At 47.2% G+C, this 19,599-nt stretch overlaps 1 protein-coding gene across 1 annotated transcript in view; it reads right to left on the reverse strand.

The window, feature by feature from the left end:
• PSMD11 (proteasome 26S subunit, non-ATPase 11) overlaps positions 1–15,493 on the reverse strand; it is a 42,170-nt gene extending 26,677 nt beyond the window's left edge. Inside the window, exons 1-3 of the mRNA XM_062175481.1 lie at positions 15,362–15,493; positions 13,069–13,170; positions 505–629 (exon numbers count right to left, since the gene is read on the reverse strand). Coding sequence (XP_062031465.1) covers positions 505–629; positions 13,069–13,170; positions 15,362–15,452 — 318 coding nt within the window. The 5' untranslated portion in view covers positions 15,453–15,493. The remainder of the gene's footprint in view (positions 1–504; positions 630–13,068; positions 13,171–15,361) is intronic.
• Positions 15,494–19,599: the final 4,106 nt, after the last annotated feature.

A 19,599-nucleotide genomic window follows, 5' to 3' on the forward strand; every position in this document is an offset into this window, starting at 1 on the left:
GGCACTCTTCAGTACCGCTCAAGGTCTGCTCTGAACCTAGAGTCACCTACAAGAACATCAGAGTCACGTGTACATATGTAAGACACAAACAAGTAGATGCTCACCCCTAATAGAGGCATATATGCAGTACAAGACATGCCAAGAAAGGGAGCCACAAGACTTAATTAGTGCTTAGAAGAAGCTCTGTGACACAAGATGAAAGGTACCACATATACAGAAAACATTACAAAGGTGTGGCAATACAATACCTCAAAGACAAGAATCAGTTTGTGACCCTGATGTAATGAGGATTCCAAGGACCACTGACAATCTCTACTTACAAAGCAAAGCATGGAACAGACCCAAAGTATCAAATGCCCTGTAACAAAGAGAAACTGACTTGATAAGACCTGAGCTGTCCTTCCAGCTGTCCCTTCTATACAGCTCCACAATGAAGCATGCATTTCTTCCACTGAAACAGGCTTTTGTGCATATTGTCTACTTTCTGTCATCAACATAGCTTACCTCCTGCCCTGTAGCTGCTTCCATATCAAGAAACAGATCAAGAAGAGATCGGACCAGACGAGCTGCTTTAGCCTTGCTAATGGAATTCAAGAAGGGTCGAACATACTTCAGGAGTCCTCCAAGCTCTGTGTATAAGGCAATTCAGGAGAAAAAAAAAAGTGAATGCCATTAAACAGTAATACAAGATCATAAAAATCAGTACTTGTATCACTGGAACCAGTCTAAATGACACTTATTAGAAGTTTAAAGCATTCCCATCAGGTATCAGCATTATGAAAATAAGCTATCACATATCAAATTTGCATTGCAGTCCCCTCCCAGTCACTAAATTATTTTGAAGCCCAAGTAAAGCTCATGTTTATGCCTCACTTACCCATATTAATGAAAGATAAATAGCGAAAAATATTCATACCCTCAAAGAGCAGTTTTCTAGAATATGAAATCCTCTGTGCCTCTTGTCCATCTTGAACAAAACCACTGATAAAAATCTGATCAGTTACAGGAGTCATTTTTATTTAATCTATTTTTTAAAGATTTATTTATTTATTTGAAAGCAGAGTTACAGAGAGGCAGAAGTAGAAAGAAAGAGAGAGAATCTCCATCAGCTGATTAGCTCCCCTAACGGCTACAAGAACCGGAGCTGGGCCAATCCAAAGACAGGAACCAGGAGCTTCTTCAGGGTCTCCTACAGGGATGCAGGGGTCCAAGGACTTGGACCATCTTCCGCTGCTTTCCCAGGCACATTAGCATGGAGCTGGATCAGAAGTGGAGCAGCAAAGACTCGAACCAGCACCCATACAGAATGCCAGCATGCAGGCATCACACAGGCACTGAGCAGTTCCCTTTAAACAAGTTTCAATTCTAAGTTCCCTTCCTCCCTTCCAGAAGTATTCTACAATTTAGCCTTTCAGCAACATCACCCTCCTGACACTCTTCCGAATAAACTTTTAATTGAAATATTAGACTTTTGCCCTTGAAGTCCTACCACACTTTTGGCCTTTTTTTTTTTTTTTTTTTTTTAAGATTTATCCATTTACTTGAGAGGCGGAGTTACAGACAGAGAGGTCTTCCATCCACTGATTCACTCCCTAAATGGCTGGAGCCAGGGCAATCCGAAGCCAGGAGCCTGGAGCTTTTTCTGGGTCTCCCACACCCCTGTAGGGGCCCTAAGACTTAGGCCATCTTGTACTGCTTTCCCAGGTCACAGCAGAGAGCTGGATCGGAAAAGGAACAGCTGGGATTCGACCAGGCATCCATATGGGATGCCAGCGCCACAGGTGGATGTCCAAACCATTACACCACAGTGGCGACCCCCTATCACACTTTTCAAAACTTCCTCATTAATCTGGAAAAATCTAAGTCTTAAACCATAACCAAAAAAGGTGTCATCTACAGACGTTTTTCCCCTCTTGCAGAAAAGAGGATGCTGCCAGTGCTGTGGTACAGTGGGTTAACCCATGGCCTGCAGCAATGGTATCCCATATGGGATGGGAAAGCAGTGAAAGACAGACCAAGTAGTAGGGCCCCTGAACTCACGTGGGAAATATGGAAGAAGTTCCTGGCTCCTGGCTTCAGTTCAGCTCAGGTCTGGCCATTGCAGCCATTTTGGGAGTGAACCACAGAATGGAAGATCTGTCTCTCTCTTTCTCCCTCTCTCTAACTCTGCCTTTCAAATAATCAAATCTTTAAAAAGAAAATAGGGGAGCTGGCATTGTGGCATAGTGAGTAAAGCTACTGCCTGCAGTGCTACCATACCATATAGGTGCCGGTTCGAGTCCCGGCTGCTCCACTTCCAATCCAGCTCTCTGCTATGCCTGGGAAGCAGTGGAAGATGGTCCAAGTGCTTGGGCTCCTGCACTCCCGTGGGAGACCTGGAAGAAGCTCCTGGCTTCACATCAGCCCAGCTCTGGTCACTACAGCCATTTGGGGAGTGAACTAGCTGATGGAAGATCTCTTTCTTCATAACTCTGTCTCTCAAATAAATATAGTTCTTTAAAAAAAAAAAAAAAAAAAAAGGAGGAGGAGGAAAGCAAAGAGCTCAGTAAGGAACTATAAGGAAGAGTTTTTAGAAACTGTGAAGTAGGGCTGGCATTATACTGGGTTAAGCACCCACCTGTGATGCCAGCATCCCCATATGGGCACGGGTTTGAATCCCGGCTGCTCCACTTCTGATCCAGCTCCCTTCTAATGTACCCGAGAAAGCCGTTGAAGATGGCCCAAGTCCTTGGGCCCCTTCACCCTGGTGGGAGACCAGGATGAAGCTCCTGGCTGCCAGCTTCAGTCTGGCCCACTCCTGGCTGTTGCAGCCACCTGGGAAGTGAACCAGCAGATAGAAGCTCGCTCTCTCTTGCTCTCTAACTTTGCCTTTCAAATAAATAAATAAAAATCTTTAAAAGAAACAATGAACTAGAGATTTGCTTGTCAAAAAGTAAAAATTAGAGAAACTTCCAACTAAACAACTAGGAAGTATTTTTGGAATGTAGGTTAAGATTTCTTTAGTGCTTCTTCCTCTTTAACATTCTCCAACCGCAGACCTATCCTCCTGGGAACTTTAATTCAGGGCAAGCAAACCTCACCCTCTTGAGAAGGCTAATTCCAGGTCCTGAAATTTTCATCTGCCTGAACAGTCAGAGGACTTACAGGACCATGTCAAGTTTAAAGGATCTCTATGGAGTGGAAAAATTCCCCTTTTGCTTCACTATCCAGCATTGACTTCTGGTTCCCTGTCTGTAAGACTTTCCCAGTCAGCTACCCTATTCATCCCTACACAGAGTACAGTCCTGCTTTCACACTGCACTGGTGCTACAAGCCCACCTGATAATGTCTTCCCATCTTCTCAATGCATCCAAGTCTTAGATATTCTTTTAGGTCCAGTAAAAATCCTATTAAGCCTTCCATGCAAATTCCAGTATACAGTGATTTCTCCCCCTCAAACTCCTTTTGCATGTATGCAAATGCAAATTACATTATATAACTATAACTTTTTCAAAGTAGTCTAGTGCAATGTCTTTTATCCCATAGCATTTCCTAGTATACTTGAACAATTGTGCACAAGTGAGCTCTAATGAGAAATGTTCAGAAAATAACATTTACAATGTTGGTCACATTGAAGAGTTTTTTTGAAAACACAAATCTATACCTCCTTCCACGTGTTTCCAAATATTTAAAGATATTTATCATTTCTGTCTCCCTAACTTTCCCTTTCTCCAAGCTAAACATGTTTAGCTATTTCAATTGCTCCTCTGACAGCCTGGTGTCTCGATTACTTCTGCAAAGGCATCACTTGTCTGTTGTGATGTCCAGAACTGATGACAATGCTCCAGGCAAGGTCTCACGGTGGGATGGTTGGCTTAATTAATTTCCTGGATCTGACCACCACACAGAACACAAGGAAGGAAGCACGCTTTGCTTTTCTCTATGGCACTCTTTGTTCAGGCTGAGTCCATTAAGGTCTTCTTGGTGACAGACTACAACCAAGGCAGGTAATTACTCACCTTCTTCTTTTTTGATAACCAAGTATTTCAAGTATATAACTTGATACTTATTCAACTGAATTATATTTTCCAGTCTTTGGCAGTAACTGTGAATCTTAATTCTGTGCCTCTACTATACTGAACTATCTACAAAAATAAGCCTGCCTTCTGAAATGGTTTTAACCATGATGCCAGATGCTGACCAGACAAACAAGAATAGAATCCCACAACATGATGCTAGAGACTTCTCTCCAGGTTGACAAATGATTCCATTTAAGAGACATTTAGCCAATTGTAAAGTCATAACCTATATTTGTCATATGAGTATCACAACAATTCTCACTTATATGTGGAAGCAAAAGTTGAAGCAACAGAGAAGGGTCCGGCACTGTGGCACAGTTGATTAAGCCATGGCCTGTGGCACTGGCATCCCATATGGGCGATGGTTAAATTCCGACTGCTCCACTTCTGATCCAGCTCCCTGCTAATGCAGCCAGGTCTCAAACCTGCACCCGTACGGGATGCCGGCACTGCAGGTAGTGGCTTTACCTGCTATGCCACAGGGCCGGCCCCTCCTCCACTTTCAATCCAGCTTCCTACTAATGTGCCTGGGAAGGCAGCAGATGATGGTCCACATACTTGAGTTACTACCACCCATGTGGGAGACCTGGATGGAATCCAGGCTCCTAGCTTTCGCCTGGTTCATCCTCGACTGTTGTTGGCATTTGGGGAGTAAACCAGTGAACAGATCTCTCTCACGGCCAGCATTGTGGTGTTAGCAGGTAAAGTCACTGCTTGTGACGCCAGCATCCCAATATGGGCACAGGTTCCTGTCCCAGCTGCTCCACTTCCAATCCAGCTCTCTGTTAATGGTCTGAGAAAAGCAGCAAAAGATGGCCCAAGTACTTTAGGGCCCTGCCACCTACGTGGGAGACCCAAATGAAGATCCTGGCTTCGATCTGGCCCAGCGCTATCCACTGCAGCCATTTGAGGAGTGAACCAGCAGATGAAAGATAGATACACAGACAGACAGACAGACAGATATCTCTATGTAACTCTGACTTTAAAAAATAAATAAACCTTAGGGACCAGCACTATGGCATAGTGGGTAAAACTACCGCCTGCAGTGCCAGCATCCCATACGGGAGCCAGTTCAAGTCCCAGCTGCTCCACTTCTGACCCAGCTCTCTAAGATGGCCAAGGAAAGCAGAAGATGGCCCAGGTCCTTGGGTCCCTGCACCCGCATGAGAGACCTGGAAGAAGCTCCTGGCTCCTGGCTTCAGATCGGCACAGCAACACCTGTTGCAGCCATCTGGGGATTGAACCATCAGATGGAAGACCTCTCTCTCTCTGCCTCTCCTTCTGTCTGTGTGCAACTCTGACTTCCAAATAAAGAAATCTTTAAAATAAATAAATAAACCTTTAAAAAAAAACTCTCCTCCTCTCTTTCTCTACTAATATTTGAGGAATGAACCAGTGAACAGAACTCTCCCTCTCTTTCTTTCAAATAAATATATCCTTTTTTAAAAAATCTGAATTTTCTTGAAAGAACCTCACAGAATTCTAGATTTCTTTTAAGAGTCGCAGACTGGGGCCGGCTATGTGACGTAGTGAGTACAACTGCGGCCTCTAGTCTTGGCATCCTATTTGGGCACCAGCTCAAGTCCCAGCTGCGCCACTTCCAATCCAGCTCTCTGTTGTAGATTGGAAAAGCAGTAGGAGATGGCCCAAGTCCTTGGGCCCCTGTACCCACATGGGAGACCTGGAAAAGGTTCCTGGCTTTTGGCTTCAGATTGGCTCAACTCTGGCTACTGAGGCCATTTGGGAGTGAAACAGCAGGTGGAAGACTGATCTCTCTCTCTGTCTCTCCTTCTCTCTCTGTCTAACTCTGACTTTCAAGGAAATAAATAAATCTTTTAACAAAAAAAAAAAAAGAGCCCCAGACTGTGAAACCTAAAAAATGAGCCTGGGCATCTGGCTTCAATCACTATTATACATTGTCTTTGTCATAATCCCCAAGCAACTGTTGTCAGTCAGGGATCCCACCCTAAAACTTGCTGTATATTCAGCACAATGTATATTAAATGCAAAATAAAACAAAACTGAAGATAAATAAAACATATATTTTCTGTTTCTTGGGAGCCAAAACCAAAGGAAACTAACAACACAAATTTACCAATAATTAGCAGCAAAGATAGATAAGATAGCATAGGCCCCAGGATTTCCTTGGGTTTCTACTGTATATACCTATACACATGGAATTTCTTTAGGAAACAATGACAAGTAATCTGGTAAAGTTTTTGAAAGTTTTTCTAAGTTACATATTAAATTCCAAAAGGTTTAGCAGGATACTTCCAAACCTGTTAGGTACTGAATCACAAGGAGGGAAAGCAAGGAATCAGAGAGTAATCATGAATTTTGGGGCCGGCGCCGTGGCGCAGTAGGTTAATCCTCCACCTGACGCTCCGGCATCCCATATGGGCACCAATTTGAGTCCCAGCTGCCTCTCTTCCCATCCAGCTCTCTATTATGGCCTGGAAAAGCAGTAGAAGATGGCCCAAGTGTTTGGGTCCCTGCACCCGCATGGGAGGCCGGGAAGAAGCACCTGGCTCCTGGCACAGCTCTAGCCGTTACAGTCATCTGGGGGGTGAACCAACAGAAGGAAAACTTTTCTGTCTCTCCCTCTCACTGTCTGTAACTCTCTCTCTCAAATAAATAAATAAAATCTTTAAAAAAAAAAAAAAAAAAAGAATTTTAAGCTGGGCCAGTACTGTAGCACAGCAGGTTAAGGCTCTGGCCTGCAGCACTGGCATCCCATATGGACACTGGTTTAAGTCCCAGCTGCTCCTCTTCTGAACCATCTCCCTGCTAATAAGCCTGGGAAAAGCAGTAGAAGATGGCTGAAGTGCTTGGGCTCTTGCACCCATGTGGGAGACCCTGAGGAAGCTCTTGTCTCCTGGCTACGGCCTGGCCCAGCCCCAGTTGTTGTCATCATTTGGGGAGTGAACCAGTGGATGGAAGACTTCTTTCCCTCTGTCTCCACCTCTCTCTGTAACTCTGCCTTCCAAATAAATAAAATAAATCTTTTAAAAAAAATTTAAGCAAACAGCACATTTATGGATGAGAACTACTGAAGGCTTAACTATGTAAACTACAGACTATCTAATTTATCCACACCACTAGAGAAAAGTAAACTTGTATATTTCCAGAAAACTGCACATTTCAACAGAAAAACCTTAAATCATTTAATTGGCTTTGTAATTCTTTCAGAAAAATCACCTTGGCCAGCGCCATGGCTCACTTGGGTAATCCTCCGCCTGCGACCCCGGCACACCGGGTTCTAGTCCCGGTTGGGGAGCCAGTTCTGTCCTGGTTGCTCCTCTTCCAGTCCAGCTCTCTGCTGTGGCCCGGGAAGGCAGTGGAGGATGGCCCAAGTGCTTGGGCCCTGCACCTGCATGGGACACCAGGAGGAAGCACCCAGCTCCTGGCTTCAGAACAGCACAACACCGGCCGTGGCGGCCATTAGGGGAGTGAACCAACAGAAGGAAGACCTTTCTCTCTCTGCCTCTCTCTCACTGTCTATAACTCTCTCTCTCTCTCTCACTGTCTAACTCTGCATGTCCCAAAAAAAAAAAAAAAAATCACCTTAATTATATTTAGTATAAACTAATTATCAAAAACTGTTATGGGCCGGCGCTGTGGCTCAACAGGCTAATCCTCCGCCTTGCGGCGCCGGCACACCGGGTTCTAGTCCCGGTCGGGGCACCGATCCTGTCCCGGTTGCCCCTCTTCCAGGCCAGCTCTCTGCTGTGGCCAGGGAGTGCAGTGGAGGATGGCCCAAGTGCTTGGGCCCTGCACCCCATGGGAGACCAGGAGAAGCACCTGGCTCCTGCCATCGGAACAGCGCGGTGCGCCGGCCGCAGCGCGCTACCGCGGCGGCCATTGGAGGGTGAACCAACGGCAAAAGGAAGACCTTTCTCTCTGTCTCTCTCTCTGTCCACTCTGCCTGTCAAAAAAAATAAATAAATAAATAAAAATAAATAAATAAATAAATAAATGACCTGTTATGGGCCGGCGCCGCGGCTCACTAGGCTAATCCTCCGCCTGCAGCGCCGGCACACCAAGTTCTAGTCCCAGTCGGGGTGCCGGATTCTATCCCGGTTGCCCCTCTTCCAGGCCAGCTCTCTGCTATGGCCAGGGAAGGCAGTGGAGGATGGCCCAAGTGCTTGGGCCCTGCACCCCATGGGAGACCAGGAGAAGCACCTGGTTCCTGCCATCGGATCAGCGCAGTGCGCCAGCCGCGGCGGCCATTGGAGGGTGAACCAACGGCAAAAAGGAAGACCTTTCTCTCTGTCTCTCTCTCTGTCCACTCTGCCTGTCAAAAAAAAAAAAAAAAAAAAAAAAAAAAAAAAAAAAAAAAAAAAACACCTGTTATGGAACTCACAAGCTCAAATTAACTGATATGCAAAAGAAATCTACAAATGTATTAACTAAGAATAACTAACCATGTAGGGGACACAGCCACTGGTGGTGACCAAAAATCCTCCAGCTCATAAAACAAATTCACTGGATGAGATAGGTAGAGACTTTCAGATCCAGGACAGGTAGGGCCTGTGCTACACCCCTATTAACAGGAGGCAGCTATAGAAGATATGACAATTCTACACCCTTCAACATCCCTCAAGATTAATGTCTGGAGTCTCTGAGGGGTATGATACCGGCAGGCAGACAGACAGGATAAAACTGATTAGATTTGTAGCCTGGAGACCACGCCCTTCACCACAACCCCTGTGTGATCTCATGCCCTTACCTGACCCCACCTGTATGCCCACCTGCTAATCAGACTATGTAACCACTCGCACTTTGGGAGTAAATAAAAGACCTGGAACATGGTGGGCCTCCATGGCCTTCAGGCCACCCACTCTGCTTTCTTGCCTGCATGCTTGCTCCACATGGCTCCTGGCCTGCTCTCTGCCTGGTATGGACACAACTTAACTTCTGGACTTCTTTCTCCCCTAATTAAAGCCCTCACTTTCCTGCACATTTCTCTCACTGAATAAAAAGCTTTAAAACTTAAAAAAATAAAAAATAATAATAAATAAATGCATGAATAAGAAAGTCTGCCTAACATGAAAAAATCAGCACACAGCACTGATAATCCCTAAGTGGATAACTACAAGAAAGCAACACTCGGGGCTGATGCTGTGGCACAGCGGGTTAAAGTTCTGGCCTAAAGCGCCAGCATCCCATATGGGCGCCAGTTCTAGTCCTGGCTGCTCCTCTTCCAATCCAGCTCTCTGCTATGGCCTGGGAAAGTAGTAGAAGGACTTGGGCCCCTGAACCTGCATGGGAGACCTGGATGAAGCTCCTGGCTCCTGGCCTCTGACTGGAGCAGCGCCAGCCATTGCAGCCAATTAGGGAGAGAACCATCAGATGAAAGACCTCTCTCTCCCTCTGTCTCTACCTCTCTCTGTAACTCTTTCAAATAAATAAAATAAATCTTAAAAAAGAAAAAAAAAAAAAAAACCAACATTCATCATTTCATGAGGCCAGAAGCTCTGGAGTGGGACTATGTGGGTTCAAATCCTAGTTCTATCAGTTATTAGCTAAGTAAACTTAAGACAGTTACTTTTTTTTTTTTTTTTAAGATTTATTTATTTATTTGAAGAGTTACACAGAGAGACAAGGAGAGGCAGAGAGGGAGAGATCTTCCACCTGCTGGTTCACTCCCCAATTGGTTGCAACGGCCAGAGCTGTGCTGATCCAAAGCCAGGAGCCAGGAGCTTCTTCCGGGTCTCCCACATGGGTACAGAGGTTCAAGGACTTGGGCCATCTTCTACTGCTTTCCCAGGCCATAGCAGAGAGCTGAACTGGAAGTGAAGCAGCCAGGACTCGAACCAGCACCTATATGGGATGCTGGCACTGCAGGTGGCAGCCCTACACGCTACACCACAGCACCAGCCCCCATTTAACTTTTCTATGCTTAGTATCCTTGTGTGTAAAATGGATTACAGTGCCTACTTCAAATTGTTTTAAGGATACAATAAGCTAAACCACGTATGCTTAAGAGTATCTACTGGAGCCAACACCGTGGCATAGCGGGTAAAGCCACTGACTGCAGCACCGGCATCCCATATGGGTGCTGGTTCGAGACCTGGCTGTTCCACTTCCAAGCCAGATCTCTGCCATAGCCTGGAAAAGCAGTGGAAGATGGCCACTTGGGCCCCTGCACCTATGTGGGAAACCCAGAAACTCCTGACTCCTGGCTTCAGACTGGCACAGCTCCAGCTGTTGTGGTCACTGGGGGAGTAAACAGATGGAAGACCTCTCTCTCTGCCTCTGCCTCTCTATAACTGCCTTTCAAATAAATAAATAAATCTTTTAAAAAAAAAGTATCTATTTTGAGGCCAGGGTTGTGGCACAGCTGGTACAGCTGCCACGTACAACACCCATATCCCTTATGAGTGCCAGTTTCAGTGCCAGATACCCCACTTTTCAATCCAGCTCCCTGCTGATGCGCCTTGGAAAACAGCGAAAGATGGCCCAAGTACTTGGGCCCATGCACCCACATGGGAGACCCGGATTCTGTGTTGGCCTGGGCCCAGCCCTTGCTGTTACAGCCATCAGGGGAGTGAACCAGCAAATAGAAGATTTCTGTCTCTGTCTCTCCCTCTCTCTGTCAACTCTGCCTTTCAGATAAATAAAAAAATGAATCTTTAAAAAAAAAAAAGAGTATCAGGGCCAGCGCTGTGGCACAGCATGTTAAAGCCCTGGCCTGAAGTACCAGCATCCCATTTGGGCACTGGTTCTAGTCCCAGCTGCTCCTCTTCCAATCCAGCTCTCTGCTATGGCCTGGGATAGCAGTGGAAGATGGCCCAAGTCCTTGGGTTCCTGCACCCACATGGAAGGCCCAGAGGAAGCTCCTGGCTTCACATCAGCACAGCTCTAGCCGTTGCAGCCATCTAGGGAGTGCACCAGCAGATGGGAGACCTCTCTCTGTCTCTACCTCTCTCTGTAACTCTGTCTTTCAAATAAATAAAATAAATCTTTTAAAAAAAGAGTATCTAGTTCATAGTTAGCACTCAAAAATTATTAGATATGTTCTTTAAGTATTTAAACATGGAATTTATTTTTTATTTAAAGATTTATTTATTTATTTGAAAGTCAGAGTTATACAGAGAGAGGAGAGGCAGAGAGAGATCTTCAGTCCGCTGGTTCACTCCGCAGTTGGCCACAATGGCCAGAGCTGTGACAATCTGAAGCCAGGAGCCAGGAGCTTCTTCTGGGTCTCCCACATAGGTGCAGGGGCCTAAGGACCTGGGCCATCTTCTACTGCTTTCCCAGGCTATAGTACAGAGCTGAATTGGAAATGGAGCAGCCAGGACTTGAACCGGCGCCCATATGGGATGCTAGCACTACAGGCGGCAGCTTTGCCTGCTACCACCACAGCACAGGCCCGTAAACATGGGATTTCAAAAAAAAGACCTCATGGGTGCCAGCATTGTGTTATATCAAGATAAGCTATCGCCTGAACATCAGCACCCCATATGGGAGCTAGCTTGTGTCCTAGTTGCTCCATTTCTGATCTACATCCCAGCTAATGGCCTGGGGAAAGCAGTGGAAGATGGCCCAAGTATTTGGGCCCCTATCACTTGCATGGGAGACATCAATGAAGCTCCCTGGTTCCTGGCTTCAGCACTGGCCTTTGTGGCCATCTGGGGAGTGAATCAGCAGATGGAAGATCTCTGTCTCTCTCTATATATAACTCTTTCAAATAAAACAAATCTTAAAAAAATATATGCACAAGTGGTATGTAAGAGACAAACACACAGATACCCTATAAACATCCTCACCATTTCAAACATCTTTATTCAGCTTTCTACTTATTGAGCCTACTAATTAGTAAGTTAAATTATCCTTAATGGGAAAAGAACTTAGTTTTCAAGTTCAAGAAGTTTTGCTGGGGCCGGAGTTGTGGCATAGTGGGTAAAGCTGCCGCCTGTGGCTCTGGCATCCCATATGGGCACTCTGCTCCATTTCTGATCCAGCTCCCTGCTAGTTACCCAAGTGCTTGGGCCCCTGCACCCACGTGGGAGACCAGAATGAAGCTCCTGGCTCCTAGCTTTGTTCTGGTTTAGCCCTGGTCATGGTGGCCATCTAGGGAGTGACCCAGCAGATGGAAGATATTTCTCTGTGTGTGTGTGTGTCTCTCCCTTTCTTTCTGTAACTCTGCCTTTCAAATAAATCTTTAAAAAAAAAAAAAAAAAGTTTTGCTAAGTTGTCCCCATTATTCTCTTTGATAACATAATTAGAACAAAGTAATTCATGAGGTCATTTACCAGAGCTTAATCCATTCAAATTAGGTAGGTTCTAAATTCTTTTAAAAGTTAGGGAAAAAAAAAATCACCCATTTTAAGTTTAAACAGAAGTTCTCTCTAAACACTATTACTGCTTTGCTGGTCAAAGGCCCTTCCCTGTCAACAGGACTCTGCCCATTCTAAGGACACACCCACCAGGAGAATATCATCTCAAGTCCTGCCAGCCAGTAGCTGAGCTGCAATTAAAATGTTTGGGCAATGATATGCACAAACTCCTAGGCACCAATGGAAAAGTCTTGGGAAGACTCCATCTAACGTCTTACTCATTCTGCATCAGAAGAAAAAAAAAAAGCAGTGAGTCACTTGGATACAAAACCCCCAGTCATTTTTTAGTCAGAGACCTAAAGTCACTATCCACTTTAAATAATCAGAACTGCTCAATAACATCACTGAAGGCTGCTGCTGCCCCTATATAAGGAAATACAGGGAGAATTCCAAAACCAGCAACCAACCACAGACCACCACATCCCAACAAAAATAGGATTTCTCCCTAACCTGCAGAAAATTCTACCACCAAACAACTGAGTTTAAAGGCCACCTCAACTTCCTGCTAGACTACTGAAGCTCAACAAGTTGCCAATAAAATAACACTGAATATATCCCCCAAGAACGGGGCAGGTGGCGGGGTAGATGCTGTCCCCTACTCCTCCACCCCAACACAACAAGCAGGCAGGTCCCCCGGTACCTGCGGAGCGACCCTCTGCGGCACTCACCTGCAGCTTGTCCAGTCTTCGCCAAGAGGGACCCCAGCTCCAGGATGCTCTGCTCTTTGACCTGCACTGCCTCCTCATCATTTTCCTGAATGTCACGCTTTACTGGGAGAGGAAAACGAAAACACGCTGAGACTTCCGACTGAAAAGTGTACCTGGAGGAAATGTCAGCCTCACCAGACCCCTTACAAACTCAAACCATTTGCCAAAAGACAATTCGAGAACTTAAGGGGAAAAAATTCTTTAAACAAAAGTAAGATGATCACACGTATGTAGGACATGCCCCAGGAAAATCACAAAACATATACTCTTTTAAGTGTGGCTTTTCATTCCAGCCAGTACATTTCCCTTACCCACATATGCCGAGATGTCTGTTGTGATCACTTGGTTGAAACAAAATTAAAACAAGTGTTTCATACTTTCGCTAAGCCCCATGTAGCCACTATGTTATGTGAAGACATTAAAAATATCTGTCCATTTATCTGATACAAACTAAAATCAAATGTCCAAGTTACTGATGACTATAAAGACAGAAACCTTTCCGTAACTTTAGGTCTGTGGAAAGCTTCAGCTGATGAGTGAGAAGGGACAAACAATTCTATGAAGCCACTCAAGAAAAACTAGCCCATCAAAAGCACCAGTGGGACCCTGCAGGTACACTTAGGAGAGACTGCTGCCATATAATGGACCAGCTCCTGTTAAAATAACTTTGTGCTATCTGTCCCACTTCCAACTGTTAATAATTATCCTAAAACTCAAACAGCCAACAACCTCTGCAAGTTGGTGATGATAATTTTAGAGATCATCACCAGCCAGTACTTCTCTAGCAAGGCATCATGACTTGACAAAAACCAAGATTTGGATACTCCATGATGGAGTCGGGGAAAAGTAAGGCTGTCAGCCACCATGACTCAAGCGCTCTCTAACAGGAAGCTTTCAGGACGCTCCCCTCTAGTGGAGCAGTAAAGCAAGAAACACTCATCATCATGTTGACCACAATTTCTACTTTATCAAAGACAAAATATTGGGCACGAGGTTCAGAAAAAAACTTAAAATCCATGCTTCCACAATAGTGTGAACACACGGGGTAAAAACACTTATTTAACAGAGACTGCCATGACTCTGGTTCTGTAACTGGGACTGACTGAAAAACTTCAAAACGAAACACCCTTCCCTCCGAATCATTCAGAGATGCATCTTGATTTCCCACCTTTCCCAGGACACCCCTCCACCCCAGGACAAAGACATCAAGATCTTTCCACTGCAGGTCTACAGCAACAACACACAAAATAAGCCAAAATAAACGCCACCACACACGTGCACTCTTACTACTTGTTGATCCGACCCCCATCTTCTCAAGCCTCATTACTACACGTGCAGTGAAGAGTCAGCCCGTGCCCTAACCGAACCCACAGGCCTTCTGTGTCATGATGCACCTATTTCTGCTCACACCCGAGTCTCGGCAGGAAGCAACTGGTCGGCTCTCCTGCTGTGAGCAGGTGCAACAGTCACACTACAGAGTTAAGAAAATGTTCTTTAATTTTCTGGGGCACTGTGCAGCCGGCGGGTTCCAGAGTTCCCTGAACTCCGCGGCGGACAGCGATTCCCCTGAACTTGACTTCCAGCCTCCCAGAGGGACGTGCAGTCAGCTCCTCCAGCCGCGCGGTCCTACCCGCACCCCTCGCTCGGACACGCTACACGGGGCAAGGGAACGTCAGGCCAGTCCGAGGCGTGTGTCTCCCACACTCAGGAAGCGGCCCTCTCCTAGTGGAGCCTTCTTGCCCGGGCCGGGGAGTAGCAGCAGCTCCCACTCGCAACGTCCCGCGGAAGCAAACTCCCGAGAGCGGAGCAGCGAGCGATCGCGCTCCCACCCCCGAGCAGGCTGCGCCGATAACAACGGCGGGAAATGCCTGTCCCGAGCGGGCAGTGCCAAGGCCTCTCAACTCTCAAACCAGTCCCTAACAAGCCCGCCGGCCGGCCCCGCTGCTAGTCCCGGGCCAGCTCGCGCGGGCCGGAGCAAGGACCAGGCTGAGCAGAGATGGGGGCCCCCGGCCCACTCTCCCACCCCATGCCCAGCCCACGGTGAGTCAGCAGCCGGCGGGTTGACTCCCCACCCAAGTGGCCCCCGGGGGGCTCCGGGGAGCTCCGAGCGGCCTGTGCCCCCGGCCCGGCCCCCTTACACACACAGTGAGTCAGCAGCACCGGAGCCGGCTAGCCCGGCCCCTCTCTGCTGCCGCCGACCCGCACAGGCGGCGCTGGGCCAGCGGGACCCCGGAGGCGGCGCGGCGACCTTTACCGATGGAGTGGAGGATGTCGATGGAGGCCTCCCGGTCGGTGCTGAGTAGAGACTGGGCTCTCTGGAACTCCACCACCGCCGCCGCCGCCATCTTACCGCTCTCACACCGTCCCCGGCCGCGGCCGCTGACGCCGGAAACACACGCCCGGAAGGCCCGCCCTCGCACCCCTCCCCTCGGCGGCCCAGAGCACCCCGGGAGTTGTAGTCTCTCCGCCAGGCGGCGTGGGGCGAGGGGAGAGCCGGGGCGTCTCGCGGGTGGGCTGCCAGCTCCTGGCACCGCCTAGCGGCCGGCCCGTGAAGCAAAGAGGCGGTGCCCAAGGCTCGTCCCCACCCGCCCCGACCTCTTAACTGCCCCCTGCCTTGGGGAGAGTTTCTGGGCACCCGGTTAAGCGTTCCCGGAAAGCTGTTGGGGTTCTTTGTAGCTTCTGGGTTTCGCCATTCATTCCGGGCAAGAACCGCTCTTATAAAGTGCTCGTTCTGTGGCCGACGAAGAACAGCATTCAGATGCGTCCAAGTGCTGCTGCAACACACACACACACACACACACACACACCCCTTCCAGGCTCGGCTTCTAGCTCACCGTCTTTCAATCTTGTTATGAAATGATGTACCTTTGCTCCGTTCACTTAAGAAATAGCTCTTGGGAGTCATGCAGAAGTCTCACCACTGCTCCAAAAAAAAAAAAAAAAAAAGAAAGAAAGAAAGAAAGAAAAGATTTATTTTCTTTGCATGATTGCTGGGCAATCCTTCCTTCAACTAAAGTCGTAGATACCTGTGAGGATACAAGTGGAAGGAAAAAGGACATTCTGTGAGGGTTTTGTTAAACTCGAAGGAGATGCTGGAACTGTACACAGGCAGTTATAACACAAGAGGACCTTCCGCTGGGTGATAACAATCCAAAAATGGAACGTGGTGGCCCCCAAAAGGACCTCTAAAGAGAGCCGATATTGCACCCCCTCTGTGACTGGGCAACAGGAGCCCAACTAGTTGAGCCATCCACTGCTGCCTCCCAAGGTGCCTCAGCAGGAAGCTAGGATCGGAAGCAGAGCCGGGACTCAGACACAGGGACCCTGATATGGGATGTGAGTGACCCAAATGGCATTTGAACCACCAGGCCAAACACCTGACCATTTATACCTTTTCCTTAGTCTCTTGACTTATATAATCAAGTAGAACACACAATGAAAGGATAATACAGGTTTAGGGGTCATACATTTCCTCTCAAATTCCAAGCCAGCTACTGAGTAGCTGGTAACTTTAACATATTTCTTAATGTCTCTGATTTTTTATTTTTTTAATCCATAAAACAGAACTACTAAAACCTAGCTCAGAGGGGTCAGTGTTGTGGCACAGCGGGTTAAAGCCCCAGCCTGCAGCAGCGGCATCCTATATGGGCATAAGTTCAAGTCTCAGCTGTTCCACTTCCTAAAAAGCTCCCTGCTAATGCACCTGGGAAAGCAGCAGAAGATGGCCCAAGTCCTTGGGCCCCTGTACACTCGTGGGAGACCCAGAAGAAGCTCCAGGCTCCTGGCTGAGGTTCCAGCTCAGTTCCAGCTGTTGTGGCCATTTGGGGAGTGAACCAGCAGATGGAAGACCTTTCTCTCTGTCTCTGTCTCTACCTCTCTGTAACTCTTTCAAATAAATAAAATAAATCTTTAAAAAAAAAAAAAAAAGCCTAGCTCAGAGGTTGCTATGAGAGGATAACAGAGGACATGGTGACTAAGTGTAATCTCCTCTCCATGTAGCATCTTCATCACATGATACTAACAGGTACTGCACAGTAGTCGCCTGTCGCTGACTGCACTGAGGGGTAACCAATATCCCTAAACTTCAGCAGTATCATAAATGGAAATCATTCTCAGGGAAGTGACATTCTCCACATCACCAAATCACCCTCTTGCCGTTGTCTTGAGTCTTCCCCCCACTGAGATTCGTCATACCTTCCCTTCATTTCTCTAATATTCTGGGCCTAGCACCCTCTGCTCTGGTCCACAAAACGTCCTATCACCTGGGCCCTGCCCACTTCCCCAGTGCCAGCTCCGAACTCTGTCCGCCCCTTATGTCCCTACCTCCATCCCCCGCCGCCCCCCCTTTTTTTTCTGTCAACTATGCCAAGCTCTTTCTCACCGCAGGGCTTTTATGTTCTTCCCACAGGCTTCAGCTCAAAGCTCATTTCCATCAGGAAGCTTGGTGCGCCATCCCATATGAGAAGTCTCCTATGCCGTCAACCCAGTCACCCCCAGCATTTCTTTCTTTCCTCGTGTTGAACTGTGATTTTATCCTGCCCCTGGTTTACCACTGATCTTCTGTGAGAGGTGGCAGGGACCCTGTCAGTCTCGTTTGTAACCCCGGCTCCGTCATGTCCTGCACATGGCACATGGGCAGTAGCTGCTGGATGAAGAGAGGAGTGCTGACATGCCCCCATCATAACCTTCTGCCCTACTTATCCAGGGTGTATTCCATGAGGATACTTCCAGGCGGCCATTGAAAATGTGTATTATGGGCCGGCACCGTGGCTCAATAGGTAATCCTCCGCCTGCAGCACCGGCGCCCCGGATTCTGTCCCGGTTGCCCCTCTTCCAGGCCAGCTCTCTGCTGTGGCCCGGGAAGGCAGTGGAGGATGGCCCAAGTGCTTGGGCCCTGCACCCGCATGGGAGACCAGAAGAGGCACCTGGCTCCTGGCTTCAGATCAGCGCGGTGCGCTGGCCGCAGCGGCCACTGAGGGGTAAACCAATGGAAAAGGAAGACCTTTCTCTGTCTCTCTCTCTCACTGTCCACTCTGCCTGTCAAAAAAAAAAAAATGTGTATTATAAAGGGAATATCATTATGTTCTTAGAATTGTATCTACAAAGCACATTGAATCTGTTAAAAACTAATTTTAAAAAAATTTTTAGAAATGTGTATTATGGGGGCCAGCATTGCAGCACAATGGGTTAAGCTGCTGCCTATGATCATCCCATACTGGAGTGCCAATTTCAGTCCTGGCTGGTTCACTTCTGAAACAACTCCCTGCTATGGCCCCTGGAAACAACAAAACACGACCCAGGTACCTGGGCCCCTGCTACCCATGTGGCAGTCCTAGATATAGTTCCTGGCTCCTGGCTTTAGCCTGGCCCAGCCCCTGCTGCGGTGGCCTTCTGGGGAGTAAACCAGTGGAGGAAGGATCTCTTCCTCTCTGTCTCGCCCTCTCTTTGTCACCCTGCCTTTCAAATAAATAAAGTAAATTTTGGGGGAAAAAGAAAGAAGATGTGTATTATGAAAAGATAATACATGGATTTTAATATTTTTGGACCAAAACAAACATCTTTTATTTCATTTTCCCATGAACTTTGAAAAAGTTTTTAAATTTTTATTTATTTTTGTTTATTTGAAAGGTAGAGAAACAGAGAGAGAAATAGAGACAGAGAGAGATCTCGCATCCACTCCCTCACTCCCCAAATGCCCTCAACTGTGGGGGGGCCTGGGCCATGCCAAAACCAGGGGCCCAGATCTCCACCCACACAGGAAGCTGCATCGGCAATAGAGTGGCCAGAACTAAAGCCAGGCACTCGGGTATGGGCCGCAGGTATCCCAGCAGCAGTGCCCCCCTACACAAGCCTTCAGAAGCGCCCTCGTCTGTGACTGTTCACCTTCGCCATGGCTGACTGGACTGGGACAGGGGTGCGCGTCACAGATTAGCTGGTGACCTACATTTTAAAAAGCTTGGTTTGGAAAAATTAGACGGGTCGATCCAGTCGGGGAACTGAGAGACTGAGCCAGTTAGCCAATGGAACACACCAGAGCCAAGCTGGAAGAGAAAAAACTCGGTAGGCAAGTAGGGAGGAGCAGGAATATCATGGAAGAGATCCAAACACCCCCAGACAAGGCCGCTTCCATTCCTAACAACTTCCTACTGTCCAGTTCCACTCCCCTCCGGCCCACCCATACCACAGTCCCCAGTAGAACACTGTGGCAAGTTTGCTCACCAAATATACTCTAACCCTTCCATTATGTCCAGAAGAAAGATTCAATGTGGTATAATTATGTCTTTAAAAGCAATCATATATAGGTGGAGTTTATGCTCATTATACTTATTTTTATGGCTGTATTTACGTTATGGATGGCCAATAACACTACTGCTAGTTTTCCAGTGAAGTAACATTATAAAATTACATTGAAAAACAAGTCTATTGGAATAACAACATGCACAGTTTATGGACAGGGAAAAAATCAGCAACAAGTAGGACTGTTTGGTCCAG

This window comes from Lepus europaeus, chromosome 18 (genome assembly GCF_033115175.1).
Source record: "Lepus europaeus isolate LE1 chromosome 18, mLepTim1.pri, whole genome shotgun sequence".
Classification (NCBI taxonomy): Eukaryota; Metazoa; Chordata; class Mammalia; order Lagomorpha; family Leporidae; genus Lepus; species Lepus europaeus.